We start from the raw sequence: 16,572 nt of genomic DNA on the forward strand, positions 1-16,572 counted from the left end.
TTTTGGGCAAATCCTTTAGGAGAAAAGGATTCATTGCCAAGTTAGCAATGCTTACAATAGATTTGCCTTGGCGGATAGTGCATACATCAGAAATATTAAACATATTAATAGGAAATAAACAATAAATACAGCAACAAATATGTACAATATACCAAGTTTTTCATAGTGGATGGCATTACATAAACAGTAAGCAGTATGAAAGTAGTGAACTGATTTTTAATTTGAGTTGCGAAGAGCGTTGTATGGAACCATCTGTGTTACTTTTGGTTGACAAAATAAAAGAAACCCTTAAAAATGTTGACAAAAGTGACAAAAATATTAAAATAATGTTGTTCCCCATAAACATACATAAACAGTACCAAGACAGTTATAATCTTCATAGCAGTCTGTACCCGCCCATCAGGTACAGCCAGCTATGATTATATTATTATTATTATTATTATTATTATTATTATTATCATCTTATCTTAGCATGCAATAGTCATCCCTTTGTTACCTGTGTTTCTATACAGACTGTTGGCCTTATTAAATCCTCCTGCAGCGTCACGGATGTCGACCAATCACAGTCTAAGGCTGTCAGCAGGTTACAGCGTGTTGCTGCGAGACAACAAGTCTGTTTAGAGAGTTAGAATGTCACACTGCAGCATTAGAGCAGCGCTGCTGAGTTAATATACTTCAGCTCAATAAACAACTCCATCAGTAAAAACACAAGTCACAATAAATCATAATAGCCATCATTCATTAGTCACTTAAATTAAAAAAGAAGAGAAAATGTTTCATGCCTTCTACTCTTCTCTAAAGACCGAATCACCGTCCCTCCATCTCCCTCTCTACCTCCCTCCCCTCTCCCTCCCTCCTTCCTTCCTCTCTCTCTCTCTCTCTCCTCCTCCCTTCCTCTCTCCATCCCTCTTCCCTTCCTCTCTCCCCCCCTCCTCCCTCTCTCCCTTCCTCTCTCTCCCTCCTCCCCCACTCCTTCCCTCCTCCCTTCCTGTCTCCCTCCCTCCTCCCTCCCTCTCTCCATCATCCATCCCTCCCTCCCTCCCACTCTTCCTCTCTTCCTCCCTCCTCCCTTCCTCTCCTGTCATTTTCTTTAGTCTGTGGCCCAACCAGACATTAGCTCTCCACGCTAACGTTAGTCAAAGTGTTGACATACGAAAGCATCAAACATGCGTTTTAGATGGAGATGAGATAAGATCCTGTTGTTCAGAGACTTTAACCCTTTGTGTTGTAAAAATTTAACATTTTAAAACTTCTTGGTTGTCTTTTTCCAACACTTTTGTTGTTTTTCGTGATTTTTGTAGAAGCTTTTTCCAACATTTGTCACTTTTTCCGAGATCATTGACGATATTTGACGTTTTTGTCGATTGTTTCTGCTCTTTTTTGATATTTTTTGTTGTTTTTGTCACTTTATTCAACAGTCTTTTGTCAATTATTTTTCAAATGCTATAAAATTGAATAAAACACCCAAATTTAATGAAAATAGTGAACTGATTTATTAAACTTGTAAAGAGCATTGGTTGTGTGGAACCATCCACATTATTTCTTTTGACAATTTGGTTATAAGAAACCCAAATTTCTGATATAGAAACATTTTGAAAATGGATCAAATTTGACCCGAGGATAACAGGAAGGTTAAATTTGTACAATTTAGGAGGAGTTTTCTACCCGGAAGTTATTGTGAACAAACATTGGGATTGGGTCTATGGCTCTTAAGCAGGCAATATACATTTGAATAGTTTCCTATCATTATATCTTCCATAAAGTGAGCTTTATGTACATGTAGAGGAAGGCGTCAGCAGCCAGGTTACGTCAGGGAGAGCAGGTTGATGTCATAGCATCCATCCACCTGGAGCAACAAAAAACAAATACACAGGATTTACTTCCCCCTCCGTGTTTTTATAAACTCACACAGGTGCTTTCACTTATTTTGGCTGATTGGATCTCTTCTCAGGACCAGACAGTGTGTACAGGCCACGCGTGATTGGCTGTCATGTTAGATGGGTTGCACCTGTTGCAAATCACAACTTAAGGAATGAACACCTAACTCATAACTCCTTACAAGCCTGTAAACACACACACACACACACACACACACACACACACACACAACACCTCCATTAAAGCTTATTGAATGTGAAATTCAGCCTTCCCTCTGCAAACAAACACGCACGTACACACTCATGCACACACAGGCACACACACACGCACAGAGAGACACAATCACACACACACACAGAGACACATATACACACACACACACACACACAGAGGTGTTTTTCAGTTCTTCTGGCTGATTAAACTCTGCTTAGGTTGAGAAGCTCAACGTGTCCACTCAACTGAAAGTAAGTTCAAAATCAAGCTGGAAGCGGGGGTGATCAGTGTGTTTTCAGACTCACGTCAAACCGTCCGATGGAGGCTGTAGTCTGGTTGGTCTGCATCACCTCAGTCAGAGCCCACATCTGCTGGATGCTGGATGAAACCGTCTGGGGGTCCGGAAGGCCCTGAGACACCAACCGGAAGACACACGTCAAGCACAGGAAGCCAGGGGGCACTGCAGGACATTCACTTATTGATTTACACACAGGGGTTTTAGAAAATACTTTTTCAAGATAATCCAATGGTGTAGTTAAATGTAAACTTAAGATTAAAAAGTAGGAAAAAGTCATAGTATAGTATGTCGAAAAAAGTGATAAAAAGTCATAGTATAATATGTCAAACAAGTCATAGTATAATATGTCAAAAAAGTGATAAAAAAGTCATAGTATGTCGAAAAAGTGATAAAACAAAATTATAGTATAGTAGGTCGAAAAAAGTGATAAAAAAGTCATGGTAGATAATTAGTAAAGGATCAACACTTATCAATATATTATGGTTATGAGCCTGTTTGCACAGACAGAAAGATAGTCAGACACACACAGGAAACTAAATGTGTACCTCCAGGTCAGGGTGTTGGTCGACCAGCGTCAGATCAGACAGCCAATCAGAAACCTCCTTCTCTGGGTCCTGAAAGGAAAAATAAACGCCACTTAAATGATGCAATTGAGTCTACTGTTGCAATCACCAGTCTGGAAACATTTAGCTTGATTTAAATGTGGTTGTTACATCCACTGTGTGAAGGATTTGAAAAGTCATTCCTTTGGCTCCATCTGTTGGTAGTATCAAGAATGACAGTTATGCATGATGCTACTTTACCTCTGATCCCTCACAAAGATTATATAGAGCTTTTCTAAGTACTCAAAGACACTTTACAATAACACCAGCATATTAAAAACAAGTGAAAAATGTGATATTATTAGAGGGTGAAGGCTGAAATCTAAAGAGGTAGGTTTTGATGAGAAGTGATTTGAATGTGTCCAGTTCAGTACAGTGATGAATGTGTATGGATAGGCAGTTCCAGAGTGAGAGGACTGCGATGATGAAAACTCGGTCGCCACAGGTTTGATGCTTAAGACAGCTGGGACTAAGTTTTAGGACGATTGAGACTACCGCAGTGCACCCAAACTCTATGACTCTCATGATTTCATTCCCAGATTGGACATTTGTCTGCCACAGTGGAGTCACTTGAAAAGTCTTTTGGTTGAAGGTCGGCATTAAGCCTAGTTAAAGCCAAAGATTCGGGCGAGACGAGTTTGAACTTGCAACTACTTGCAATGCGCCGGTCTGCAGCGTTCTACAAGCTGCCAGTTCACACCAATAAGACGAGACGGTGTATCATCTGCTTAGCAACGACTCTTTGTACTTCCGTCCTAACTTCAGACATCCAGGCTTTTTGTAGCTGGGTTATATATCATTTGTTGCGTCTAAATATGAACGTGGATAACGTTAGCGATAGTGAGATGTTCGAAAACACGTTTTATTTCTCTGATTCACGGCTTTGTTCTGGGCGCTCCCTCTCTTCAGTCACTCTCTAGCTCGCTCCACCGTACGTGCTCGCCGGCGCACGTTGGGTCTCCGTTAACAATTTGTAACAGAAGTAAAATGGATTATAGATCATTTTATAGAAGCTGACTTTCAGGTGACGTCTCTTATGTTGTAAAACTAGCCTCTGGAGACTCCACCAGCTGACTTCTCTATTGGCTGTTGAAACAGGAGACGTCTCTTACGTTCTAAAACCAGCCTCTGGAGTCTCCACCAGCTGAGTCGCAGCAACACCGTCAGCTGGTGTGAGTCGGGCTGAGACGGGCTGGTTAATATCGCTGACACTTTTCTCGAATCTTTGGTCTGAACTGGGCTTTAGAAGGCAACAGGTAACTACAAAATGCCAACGCCTGTCTCTTTATACCTAAACTTTACAGGGTTTTAATTTAAATGTTCCTGATGCTGCTGACAGGATGCAAGATTGACTAACACATTACTCATAACATATACCAGCCAACTGACAAATTTCAACCTTCCACTTTACCTACGTATTGGATGCACCGTTGGCCAAAATGAAATGTTTTCTTTAATTCATGTCGATCACATGAATATACAACATCACATACATAACATAAATGGTAACCTTAGTTCATACATTGTCATCTTAACTCATCTATAATCAATACTGACCGGAAAGGTTGATGCATTTGCTTATTACACCTACATTTTATTTTATTTATATTTTGTTCCTAGGTCCTTCAGGAAATTATCAATCTTATAAAATGTATTAAATATGAATTTCTATTAAAATAAACAAAACTAAACACATTCCCATTCATTTACACATCGCCATACACGCCCCACTTGTATATTTGTAGAGTGTTACACATTTGCATTTCCTCATCTAAAAGATTCCACGTTTACTACTTTTGCCGATATACATCTTTGTGTTACGTTTGTTCTAATCTTTACATGCACATTCCCCTTAGTTCATCCTTGCTCTCTCTAATCCGCCAGACAGAAATAAAAGCCAGACGCATAATTACACTACAAATCAAACAGTCCCTGAACATTACACTGATGCTATGTACATAAAAGCTAGCAGAGCAGTTTGCTTCACTCTCAGAGGCATTTAGACTTCATTAAGTACATTATTCTATCTTTGATTTCATTGACTTTGTGATTAATCTTAGTTTACTTTGAATGTCAAAAGTTCTGAACACATTTTCTGTCTGTCTAATGAAAAACATGAGAAACTGTGGAGGTTTTCTAAGACGCGCCTCAAGACCTCAAGAAGTATTCTCTGGCTTTTAAATGTGTTTAATCTGTTTTAACATGTTTTTTATGGGTTTTAATTTGTGTTTTAACTTGTTTCTAGTTACATCTTCTCATGTTGCCACCACATCTATGCATATCTATCTGTGTTTTTGTTTTTGTGAATCACTTTGGTGCAAACTTGTGTGCTTTTAAAGTGCTGTATATATAAAATAAACTGGAACCTAACCGGCTCTGTGTGAGGGAATATTTGGATGTGTTCGAGGCCGAAGGTGAGCCAGGCGGACGATGGCTGTCTCAGGATCAGTCTCACAGACGACACATGATCCGCCTCCACCTGCATCTACACACACACACACACACACACACACACACACACACACAACAATAAAGAATATGATGAGTCATGCAAGTATTTTATGCATCAGAGAATTAAATGATCAAGACATATAGAAAAACAACAACAACATTGTTTAAATATAAAATAAAGAGTTGAAAGTATCAGCAGCAACTGACTGGCTATTAGGGCAGCGGTTCCCAAACTTTTTCACATCACGGACCCCTAAACTGACACAGATTACACCACAGACCCCCCTATGATAAGATTTTGTTCCAGGGTCCCTGACAGGATCTTTGGTTTTAGATGCTGTTAAAAGAAGTGTATTAAGACATACATCTTATGTATGGAATAATAGAAAACATATATGATTAGCCTTTTTGCCAGGAACCCCCTTAACAACCCCTTGGGGTCCCTGTAACCAAGGGCGTAACGGACAAAGGCTACGTGGGGGACATGCCCCCCACACTTCACATGTCGGTGCCCTCTGACCCCTACAACACGCCTGAGTTGATTTGAAAGCACCGTAAGTAGGTGAGTGTGCACGTTAATCAGGCGTCAGTTGATTGATAGACTCATATAGATAGTAACCAAGGAGGACACAGAGGGTTAAAAAACATGATGGACTCTTCAGAAGAGGTACGGGAAAGTCTCCAGAATGTCACAATCTTCTGAACATAATCACACTGAGAAATCCAGAGAGAGTTGCGTGGAGCTGATAGTCTTAAGTAGCTCTGTAGCAACTCATTTGGTAATGGCTTGAATGTAATGGACGTTCATTAATATCAAAAAGTTACACACTAAAGCTTTAACGGTAGGGCTGATTTAACAGGGAAACAATACGGGAGAGGCGTCAGAGAAACAACTGGAGTTTTGTGTTTGTACACAAAAACACTGAGCATCCCTTAAGGCTAAACATGACAAACAATAACCCATAAACAGCAAACAAACATAATTTACACTCTCACGATTACACTTTAAACTACGTCACTCGGAGCGCCATCTGAAGTAAACAAAAATGAAATTAGCATCCCCCATCTGGCTCTATTTGCACAGAGAATAAACAAGAAATGAAGAAAAATGTAGGCTGTATTGCCTCCACAGATCAACATAATGCTTATTGAGCCTTTGGTGCCGAGTTGGCTGGCTCGCCAACTCCAACTGAGAGGGAAAACAAACGGCACTGAGCTCTGACTGCCTGTGTTAGTTTTACGCCCAATGGGATCTGTTGGTTTACAGTAGAGCAGAGGGCTAATATTTAATGTTCACTGGGATGTAAGAGGATGAAGGTTAAACTAAGAAGTAATATTCGGGGTGGAAAACATTGTTTTAATCAGTTTGATCAGTTTAATCAAACTTCTCTGATTGCAGCTTGTTAAATGTGAATATTTTCTAGTCAGTGACACTGTGTGTGTGTGTGTGTGTGTGTGTGCATGCGTGTCTCTGTGTGTGCGTCTGTCTTGTGTGTGTGTGTGTGTCTGCGTGTGTATGTGTCTGTGTGTGTGTTTGTCTGTGTGTGTCTGTGTGTGTATGTGTCTCTCTTTTTAATATATATTAATATTAAATATTATTCACATTATCCATAATACAAACCAAAAAGGTCTAAAAGGAGACTAGGCAAGGGCCTGTAACCAGTTTGAAAAATTGAGTCAAAAAGGACAGAAAGGGCAGTTTAGAAACCCGTCTCCCTGCCAGTGTGCAGTGTGTTTCAAAATAAAATACATTGCGTTCAATGGAACAAAAAAGTTGTTGTTTTTAACCCACACATTTCTAAATAATACATTTTAAAGGCTGTAATGGAAATACTTTGAAACCGTGATGTTTTTGCTGAAGGTTATCACACTGTCAGCATCTCATACCGGCCCACGCCTAAAGGAGACTCTCATTAGGGGTGTTGCGCTGCAGCCCCACCTGTGTCCTGTGGATGGAGCAGTAGTCCTGGGACCCCCCCTCTGTGTGGGGGTTGTCCATCAGCGGCAGGTCTCTCAGAGCAGTGCACCACTTAGCGTTGGCCTCCGGCCCCAAACTCTTCCTCAGCAAACGCACCGTCACATACGCCGTGTAGTAGTTCTTAAAGGTGATTTCCTCAATCTGAAACACACACAGCGGCCGGGGATTATTATACAGAACTCTACAGAGGAGGCAGATCACGTGTGTGTGTGTGTGTGTGTGCGCGTGTGTGTGTTTTCTGCTTCACTACATTGCCGATGGGAGACACAAGAAACATGGATAGAGATAACTATCCATGTTACACTGCACAAGGCCATCAATTTTGTTGATGATGAAATAAAGCTGCACGCACGCGAGTCAGCCGAGCGCCACGGACCGCAGGTTTTCTACTCCGCCTCGATCAACAACAACTATTTTGCCGTCTCTGTTACTTACACAGTCACACACATTTTACTTTTTGGGGCAACTGGCTGATTGTATATGACCCTGACGTATGTTGAACCCTGTTTCATTTCGGCGAATCACAGTACAGTACATCGTAAAAAGCAAAATGGCAAATATGTTACTTTAAAAAGCCCCCAAAAAAGTAGCATAAAGCATCGGCAAAAGCAAAAAAAACTTCAAAAAAAGTGGCAAAAAAGTGAAATACAAAAAAAATAAAATAAAAGCCCCCAAAAAAGGGGTAAAAACGTTGAAAAAAGCATTGGCAAAAACTTCAGAAAAAGCGACAGAACCTTGAAAAAGCGACAAAAACTACATGGGCTAAAATGTGTTGGGAACCTAAATTGATGTCAGGGCCGGATTAAAATCTGCGAGGGGGCCAGGATCGGCCAATGGGCCTCGAGTTTGTCTAGCACTTAGAATGAGACTATTAAAAACATATTGGTGGTCAGAAGAAAGATGCCACCAGTCCATATCGAGTCTTAACTTATCGTTGAAGAAACACTGTCTGCCAGATCACAGTGTTAACATTTAAATGCTCGAAGATAATTCCTTCATGCATAAACGCGCTGCAGGCAATGTGTGTCTGTGTGTGTGTGTGTGTGTGTGTGTGTGTGTGTGTGTGTTATTCCTTCGTGTATAAACTGCCTGCAGGCAGCAGCTTTGAAGCTAGAAGCATTGAGCTAATGAGGAGTCACTGCATTTAAAAAAAAAATTTTTTTAATTAGGACTAAATGCTAAAAAGTAGGTCAATAGTGTGTGTGTGTGTGTGTGTGTGTGTGTGTGTGTGTGTGTGTGTGTGTGTGTGTGTGTGTGTGTGTGTGTGTTTTCTGCTTCACTACATCACCACTGGGAGACACAAGAAAACATGGATGCTGAATAAATTTAGAGAGAACTTTAAGAGTTTATTTTAACTGCATGCTGGGGGCCAAAGAGAGAACATGATTATTTAGTGATGTTCTGTGCTTTCTTCTACAATAGTACATCCACATTTAGTACTGTATTACAGTTTAAATAGTTTAAGGTTCTTGGGTCAATGTACGGTCAGAACAACTATAAGAGCGTTTACATTTAGTTTTGTGTGAGATAATGTGAACACATCTTACAGTAGACATCAGTCAGTTATTAAAGGAGAACTCCGGGCAATTTTTACGTTAATCTTGATTGCTATATGTATATGAGTACTGCCAATAGCAAAAAAAACGAGCCGAACCAGTGCTAACAACACGGAGTTGCTGCAGCTAATGCCGAGAGCTCCCACTCAGCTAAAACGGCAGTTATGGGGGCATAAGATAAAGAGTGCCTTTGTGCCTCTTAACAGACACAAAATGCAATTAAAATGTCTGTGCAACATGAACAGGGACCTTACATGACAACAAGAAGCATTTAGCAACTTAGCCATTGTTTAAATTCACCTACCCTCTTAGCTGCTAGCTGCCGTCTGGGATGAGTGAGTGTGTTCAGCCAGGCTCCGGTAATAATCCTCACACAGCAGTTCCATGTGTATTTGTAGCATATATATCCATTTTGTTTTCTGTCGTTGGTGAATATGAGTCTCTGCAGTGGCGAAATTGTGTGGTAGTTTCCTTAGCCAGGCTAGCAGCCCTGACCGGCATCCTTCTACTTCCTCCCCGCCTCCCTCGCCTGCTGAGGCCGATAACAATCCAACAAGCGCCCGCTGGTCTGGTGGAGGTCTTCCAGAATACCGTTCAAGCCTTCGCAGCAACATTTTTTATTTTATTTCACCCTCACAAATAGGTAATTGAGCACTGTAGTGGTTATGACCATATTAGTGACTATGTAACTAAAAACTCAAAAGCCTCTTCTATGTGTTCAATATCTTCTGTATTCTCCATAGTTACGTTACTCTAAGCTTCTTCCCTTGTGAACACCTCCAATCGTCACTTTTCACACTCTACGCTCCTCCAACCTGCAGTGTGCTATGTAACTTTTTCACGCTAGAGCTGAATTCACACGGAACTTCAGCGCGAGACTACAGCTAGCAGTCTAAAACACTATTTTACTGTACAGGGCATAAACAATTTGGTCCGTTTACATGTAGTTACATAGTCACTAATATGGTCATAACCACTACAGTGCTCAATTACCTATTTGTGAGGGTGAAATAAAATAAAATTTTTCGCCACGAAGGCTTGAACGGTCTTCTGGAAGACATCCACCAGACCAGCGGGCGCTTGTTGGATTGTTATCGGCCTCAGCAGGCGATGGAGGCGGGGAGGAAGTAGAAAGATGCCGGTCGGGGCTGCTAGCCTGGCTAAGGAAACTACCACACAATTTCGCCACTGCAGAGACTCATATTCACCAACGACAGAACACAAAATGGATATATATGCTACAAATACACATGGAACTGCTGTGTGAGGATTATTACCGGAGCCTGGCTGAACACACTCACTCATCCCAGACGGCAGCTAGCAGCTAAGAGGGTAGGTGAATTTAAACAATGGCTAAGTTGCTAAATGCTTCTTGTTGTCATGTAAGGTCCCTGTTCATGTTGCACAGACATTTTAATTGCATTTTGTGTCTGTTAAGAGGCACAAAGACACTCTTTATCTTATGCCCCCATAACTGCCGTTTTAGCTGAGTGGGAGCTCTCGGCATTAGCTGCAGCAACTCTGTGTTGCTAGCACCGATTTGGCTCGTTTTTTTTGCTATCGGCAGTACTCATATACATATAGCAATCAAGATTAACGTAAAAATTGCCCGGAGCTCTCCTTTAATTTACAGCTACTTGTAAGGGAGAGTTCCCTTCATCTACCAAGATAATACTATCTTGGTAGATGAAGGGAACTCTCCCAACACATTTACATAAAGCAACACTGTCGTGCCAATAATGACATTAAATCACACCCTTTCGACACCCAATCTTGCTAAATTTAGCAAAGTTAAGAAGAACAAGTGTCAATACTTGAGGTTAACATGTCGCTGTCCATGGTGCTGACAGAGAGAGAGGACAAGTCAGCATAATGTTAGAAACCCACCAGACTCCATGTACTCCAAAGACATTTTATCATCGTAAAACACACTTCCTTCAAAGTGGACAGACACAAAAAAACAACCCTTTAAACGCGGTCTTGGTGCATATTTCCACTGTTCCAACAATCACCACTCTGGTTTGGTGGAAATAAACCCTTAATTCACCCATTTACATGTGGAAATATGCTGGCTCCATAAAAATTTACTGATTATTTACGTGGAGTCTTTTGGGAAACTGACGGTAAACATTTGCCATGTAGGGTTACAATGCAGCCCGATTTCAGCATTTATTTCAAACTAAACAATTAGTTTTATGCAGTTCAGATGTGCTGTGCAGGTCTGTTTGCTAAAGTTGACACAGTTTTTCATAATACAGGCTCCAGGTAAAACAATAGAAGACAATGAAGCATGAAAAGCATTTTTTGCTCAGACTGAATCTGAAACTGAAGGTTGTTAGCAGCAGATAAATCAGCAGCTCTCTGTGGTGAGCCGTAGCTTACGTTGACAGGCTTTCCAAAGGGCAGGGTGACGTCTACAACACAAACACCGGAGCGAGCTGCGTCTGCTTTGGTGTCTCCGATGTGCAGGTAGACCGGAGGTTTGATGGTGCAGCTCACGGGCTGGATGTCGTCACCGCTCCCGCTCATCTTCTGGAAAACAAATCAGAGTTACACACTGGACATTTGACACCAAGCTAAACAACTTTTCTAGGGGAAACCCTGCACAGCACATCTGAATTGCATAAAACTAATTGTTTAGTTTGAAATAAATGCTGAAATCGGGCTGCAATGTAACCCTATATGGCAAATGTTTACCGTCAGTTTCCCACCAGACTCCATGTAAATAATCAGGACTTTTAGCGTGTATAGAACCAGTATATTTCCAATTGTAAATGGGTGAATTAAGGGTTTATTTCAACGAAACCAGAGTGGTGATTGTTGGAACAGTCGAAAGATGAGCCAAGACCGCGTTTAAAGGGTTGTTTTTTTGTGTCTGTCCACTTTGAAGGAAGTGTGTTTTACGATGATAAAATGTCTGTTTATTTACATGGAGTCTGGTGGGTTTCTAACATTATGCTGACTTGTCCTCTCTCTGTTAGCACCATGGACAGCGACATGTTCCCGAGTACTGAACAGACAGCAGGACAAATGTAGATGATCTGAGCAGCAACACTAAGGGTTTATAATGTGAAATATTCACGTTATGATGCAAATCAACTGTACAAGACAAACTAATACACTCGAAGTTAGCTGCGTAACGTTAGCTGGGAAGCTAGCGGTGCAGGAGCTGGCGATAGCACAACAGCTAACGGATGAGTCGGCATTATTGTTGAAACATGGGTCGAATAAATCCATGAAGTGACGCTGTGTTGGTTCAGAACTCACCTTGCTTTGTCAGAGAGGAGCTACAGTTGGTAAAAGTCGACGACAGAAAGAATAGGAAGACTGAAACGCTTCAAGTCGCAGATGTTGACATGCTAAAGACACTGTTGGGTCCTGCCTGTAACCAAGGCGACACTGACAGTCTTAAAGGGCCCGCAGCACTCGATCTCCGCTGTCTGTTTTACCTCCTGAACATGTATTGCTATTATTCCATATTTGTTGAAATTATTATATCGATATGAACACACCGTGATAAGGAGGGTTATACTGCTAATACTGGTAATAAAGAAACAAATCAATTACAGTTGTGGACATTGACCAAATACTAGTTTTCATGTGTTTTGGATAGTTTTTAGAAAGCAACAAGAAGGAACATTTTCCCAAAAATGATTTAGCTGTTGCAACAAACACGCACGATCTGATATCACCAAGTAATTAACAGTCCAGGATCAATGACAAAGTTGTTTGCCCTGGATTAACATTTTAACCAACCAATCAGTGGCACGTTTTGCTTGTGATGTCATTAATAGTGCGACGTGATGGCAAATTCAAAAAAAAAAAAAAAAAACGTCTGCCAGTTTCACTATCGTAACGGCCGCCCGTTCCAGAGCTGCCACCGATGCTTCACTATGGTGTTTAAAAGGTAAGATTTAGCCTACTTCCAAGAGTTTGAACGTCTTCAAAACATTATAGAGTTGATGTGTAGTTAGGCTAAACAAGTTAATAAGATAACTAGCATGACCAGCTAGTGTGCTAGCAGTTATTAAATTGGAAAGGGCTGAGCTACCAAGTGTGATATTAATAAGAAATAAAATATCACGGTCCAGTTCTATCTCTTAACAAGATGGAATGTCTGTCATTAGGCTAACCACTTTAATCCTATGAAAACACCCTACCTAGCATGACCAGCTAATGTGCTAGCAGACTTATGGTGGTATGAACTAGCCTAAAGGTAGCTTACTACTAAAATGTTCATGCTAAGCCTGTGTGAGTCTGTAGACGTTTTTTGCATAACTAACATTACAGACAAAACACCTTAGCAATGTGTGTTTTAATCTAAGTTGATAGCATTAGCAACTTATATGTGCAATGCTACAATTAGCTGCAAGTGATTAAGTGTTGATCCTGGACCACTACAACATCACATACATCCTGGACTGTTGTTTATTGTTTGTCCTGGACAATCAGTCAGTTATTCTGTGCTGTCATTAAGTGTTGATCCAGGACCACCACAGAGTGACATTTATCCTGGACTGTTGTTAAGTGGTAGTCCAGGACAATCGCAGCATTATAGCCCCAGAGTAATTATGTTATTTATAATTACTCCGGCATTATGCGATCTATAGCCCTGTTATTCAAGGTCACCTAAGGCTAATCTATCAGGGCACTTGGCTTACGTTTTGGTTTGGTTTCAAATGCCCAGTTAGGTTAACTTTAGCTGCTGAGTTATTTATTAACTCTGGAAAGTATTGTAAGTAAAGTCTGTGGAGGTAAAACCATGTGCTCTTTTCTTTCAGAAATGGAGGATATTTAAAAAGCGGTCATCAATGAAGAAAAAAGAATGTGGATCCAAGAAAGCCAAACTTGATGTTTTTGTGATGCCACATCAGCAAGGTTCACAGTATTCAAATGGAAAAACTGCAAAACCTGGACTCTTATTTTAACCTGCTGCTGCATTTTACCTTAACCTCAATTGCTGTCTTCCAGGAACACCACCCTTTGGAGTACATCACAATAAAGTACTTGAACTTGATTAGACAGTCTTCTTGTGTGTATTAATTTGCACATAGATGAAAATGGATGAAATGATAAAAAAAAAACTCAGAATGTTTATTAAATGTTTTTATTTATAAACTAAAACTGTAATTGGTCCAATTTCCCGATTAGACACTAAGTGTCCACAATCCACATCAAACTGTTGTTCTCCAACATCTTCAACGGAGGTTGTCTGTGGAAAAAACACAGCAAAATTAGTTGGAACCTCATCTGAAATTTACAAGTCCTCGAATAGAGTCTTGAGAGAGGAAAATTGTGTGAGGTCCACACGTTCCCACAAGGTAATCTAATAATAAAAAAAAGTAAAAGGATATGTTTAAGGATATACTTTGAAATGCACTAATGGTTAATTACACTTTATTACGTAACCTTTCACACTTACCAGACATCCAGACAATCTATGTTTTCTGAAACATAGATTTGAGTGATTACAATAAGGTGTGGTCAAGATAAGAATGAATGTCACTCTGTGTCGGTCCAGGATGAATGTGATGCTGTAGTGGTCCAGGATCAACACTTAATACCTTGCAGCTAATTGTAGCATTAAACATACGTTGCTAATGCTATCAACTTCGATTAAAACACATTGCAAAAAACGTCTACAGACACACACAGGCTTAGCATGAACATTTTAGTAGTAAGCTACCTTTAGGCTAGTTCATACCACCATAAGTCTGCTAGCACACTAGCTGGTCATGCTAGTTACCTGTATTAGCTTGTTTAGTCTACACGTTAGCTCTTTAGGCTAGCTAGATCATACCACCACAAGTCTGCTAGCACATTTGCTGGTCATGCTAGGTAGCGTGTTTTCCATAGGATTAAAGTAGTTAGCCTAATGACTGACATTCCATCTTGTTAAGAGATAGAACTGGACCGTGATATTTTATTTCTTATTAATATCACACTTGGTAGCTCAACCCTTTCCAATTTAATAACTGCTAGCACACTAGCTGGTCATGCTAGTTATCTTATTAACTTGTTTAGCCTAGCTACACATCAACTCTATAATGTTTTGAAGACGTTCAAACTCTTGGAAGTAGGCTAAATCTTACCTTTTAAGCACCATAGTGAAGCATCGGCGGCAGCTCTGGAACGGGCGGCCGTTACGATAGTGAAACTGGCAGACGTTTTTTTTCTTTTTTGAATTTGCCATCACGTCGCACTATTAATGACATCACAAGCAAAACGTGCCACTGATTGGTTGGTTAAAATGTTAATCCAGGGCAAACAACTTTGTCATTGATCCTGGACTGTTAATTACTTGGTGATATCAGATTGTGCCAGACAAACAGGTTTAATGTGGTTCTACACAGAACACACTGCATGTTATATGACTATCTTTGACCCTTAGTTCTTATTATTATTATTTAATTTATCCATCCTAAAACATAAACATAAAAACACTTATGTTAAATTATTGTTGTTGCTGTTGTTAGTGCAGAGAGTAACTAATAAATGCATGTTTTTCCTGATTGGGCCCATAAATAAATAATATTTCCCCCATCACAGCAGCTCTGCGGTTCAAACTGCCAGCTGCTGCAGTTTTCTACAGATGTTGACAGATGTTATTCCTGAAAGTGTGCAGCAGAGGGCGGGCTGACTCCATCACACAGTCAGGGACAGGAGGCTGTGTTCACATTCAAAGGTTTGTTCTCGCGAGCTGCAGAGATTCTTCCATTAGTTGTCAACTATTATATACACACACACACACACACATACACATATACACACACACACACATACATATTCACATATACACACACACACACACACATACACATATACACACACACACACACATACACATTCACATATACACACACACACAGACACACACACACACAGACAGACAGACAGACAGACACACACACACAAACACACACACAACCCCCCATATTTTTTTTTTTCCTTGTCATAACGTTGGTCGAGGTAGCGTTATCAGCTGGTTAGCTTAGTGCAGGTGCTAATGGATCCATGTTTGTATCTCGTAAATAACCCCAGTAATAATGCCCGGAATGATACCAAACGTCTACAGTAGTACAAATAGTTTCTGTACTTATAAAACTAGGCATTACAAAGTTTGTAACTACACCAGAAATATACTTAAATAACACTTGCCTGATGGATACTGCTCTCGGCTGCTACCGCGCGAGATCCCGCAAGATCCTGCACAGAGCACAACATCTTTTGCTTTTAAACCGCAGCCGGGATCTATCCAACTGTGTAGCATCTTGTCCTGTCGCCTCACGCTGCATTAGCTGCTTCTGCTGTTCACTCGCTTCTTGATTCTTCTTTACCAGTACTCTCTTCTGGCAATAGATGTTGTGCTCTGTGCGTGATCTTGCGGGATCTCGCGTGATAGCGTGGTAGCAGCTGAGAGCAGTATCCATCAGGCAAGTGTTATTTAAGTATACTTATGGTGTAGTTACAAACTTTGTAATGCCTTGTTTTATAAGTACAGAAACTATTTGTACTACTGTAGACGTTTGGTATTATTCCGGGCATTATTACTGGGGCTATTTACGAGATACAAACATGGATCCATTAGCACCTGCA

General features: G+C 40.6%; 1 protein-coding gene and 1 long non-coding RNA gene across 5 annotated transcripts; one reads left to right on the forward strand and one right to left on the reverse strand.

Moving 5' to 3' along the window:
• Window positions 1-467: 467 nt before the first annotated feature.
• nicn1 (nicolin 1) lies at window positions 468-12,657 on the reverse strand. 4 transcript variants are annotated; one of them, XM_028576554.1, is made up of 8 exons: window positions 12,244-12,657; window positions 11,359-11,508; window positions 7,382-7,561; window positions 5,363-5,476; window positions 2,935-3,003; window positions 2,397-2,501; window positions 1,778-1,846; window positions 468-597 (listed from the first exon to the last, which is right to left on the reverse strand). In XM_028576554.1, the coding sequence occupies exons 2-7, from the start codon at window positions 11,503-11,505 to the stop codon at window positions 1,805-1,807; spliced, it is 657 nt and encodes a 218-aa protein (XP_028432355.1). In that variant the 5' UTR covers window positions 11,506-11,508; window positions 12,244-12,657; the 3' UTR covers window positions 468-597; window positions 1,778-1,804. The 4 variants fall into 4 exon arrangements, with proteins under 4 accessions (XP_028432355.1, XP_028432356.1, XP_028432357.1 ...); XM_028576555.1 differs by having other exon boundaries at window positions 595-613; XM_028576556.1 differs by lacking the exon at window positions 468-597 and having other exon boundaries at window positions 1,470-1,846; window positions 11,359-11,505.
• A 177-nt stretch (window positions 12,658-12,834) lies between these two features.
• On the forward strand, window positions 12,835-13,993 carry LOC114554973 (uncharacterized). The gene is made up of 2 exons (XR_003692501.1): window positions 12,835-12,883; window positions 13,758-13,993. It is a non-coding gene; the product is annotated as an uncharacterized LOC114554973 (long non-coding RNA).
• Window positions 13,994-16,572: the final 2,579 nt, after the last annotated feature.

Source organism: Perca flavescens, chromosome 4 (genome assembly GCF_004354835.1).
Source record: "Perca flavescens isolate YP-PL-M2 chromosome 4, PFLA_1.0, whole genome shotgun sequence".
Lineage (NCBI taxonomy): Eukaryota > Metazoa > Chordata > Actinopteri > Perciformes > Percidae > Perca > Perca flavescens.

What these genes read in the sequence shown, in the direction of transcription:
- nicn1 (XM_028576554.1), bottom strand. Translation starts at nt 11,505, where the DNA reads ATGAGCGGGAGCGGTGACGACATCCAGCCCGTGAGCTGCACCATCAAA. An exon ending in CCTTTGGAAAGCCTGTCAAC is followed by an intron (nt 7,562 to 11,358) that starts GTAAGCTACGGC and finishes TGTGTGTTTCAG; the next exon opens with ATTGAGGAAATCACCTTTAA. An exon ending in CCTCCATCGGACGGTTTGAC is followed by an intron (nt 1,847 to 2,396) that starts GTGAGTCTGAAA and finishes TTGTTGCTCCAG; the next exon opens with GTGGATGGATGCTATGACAT.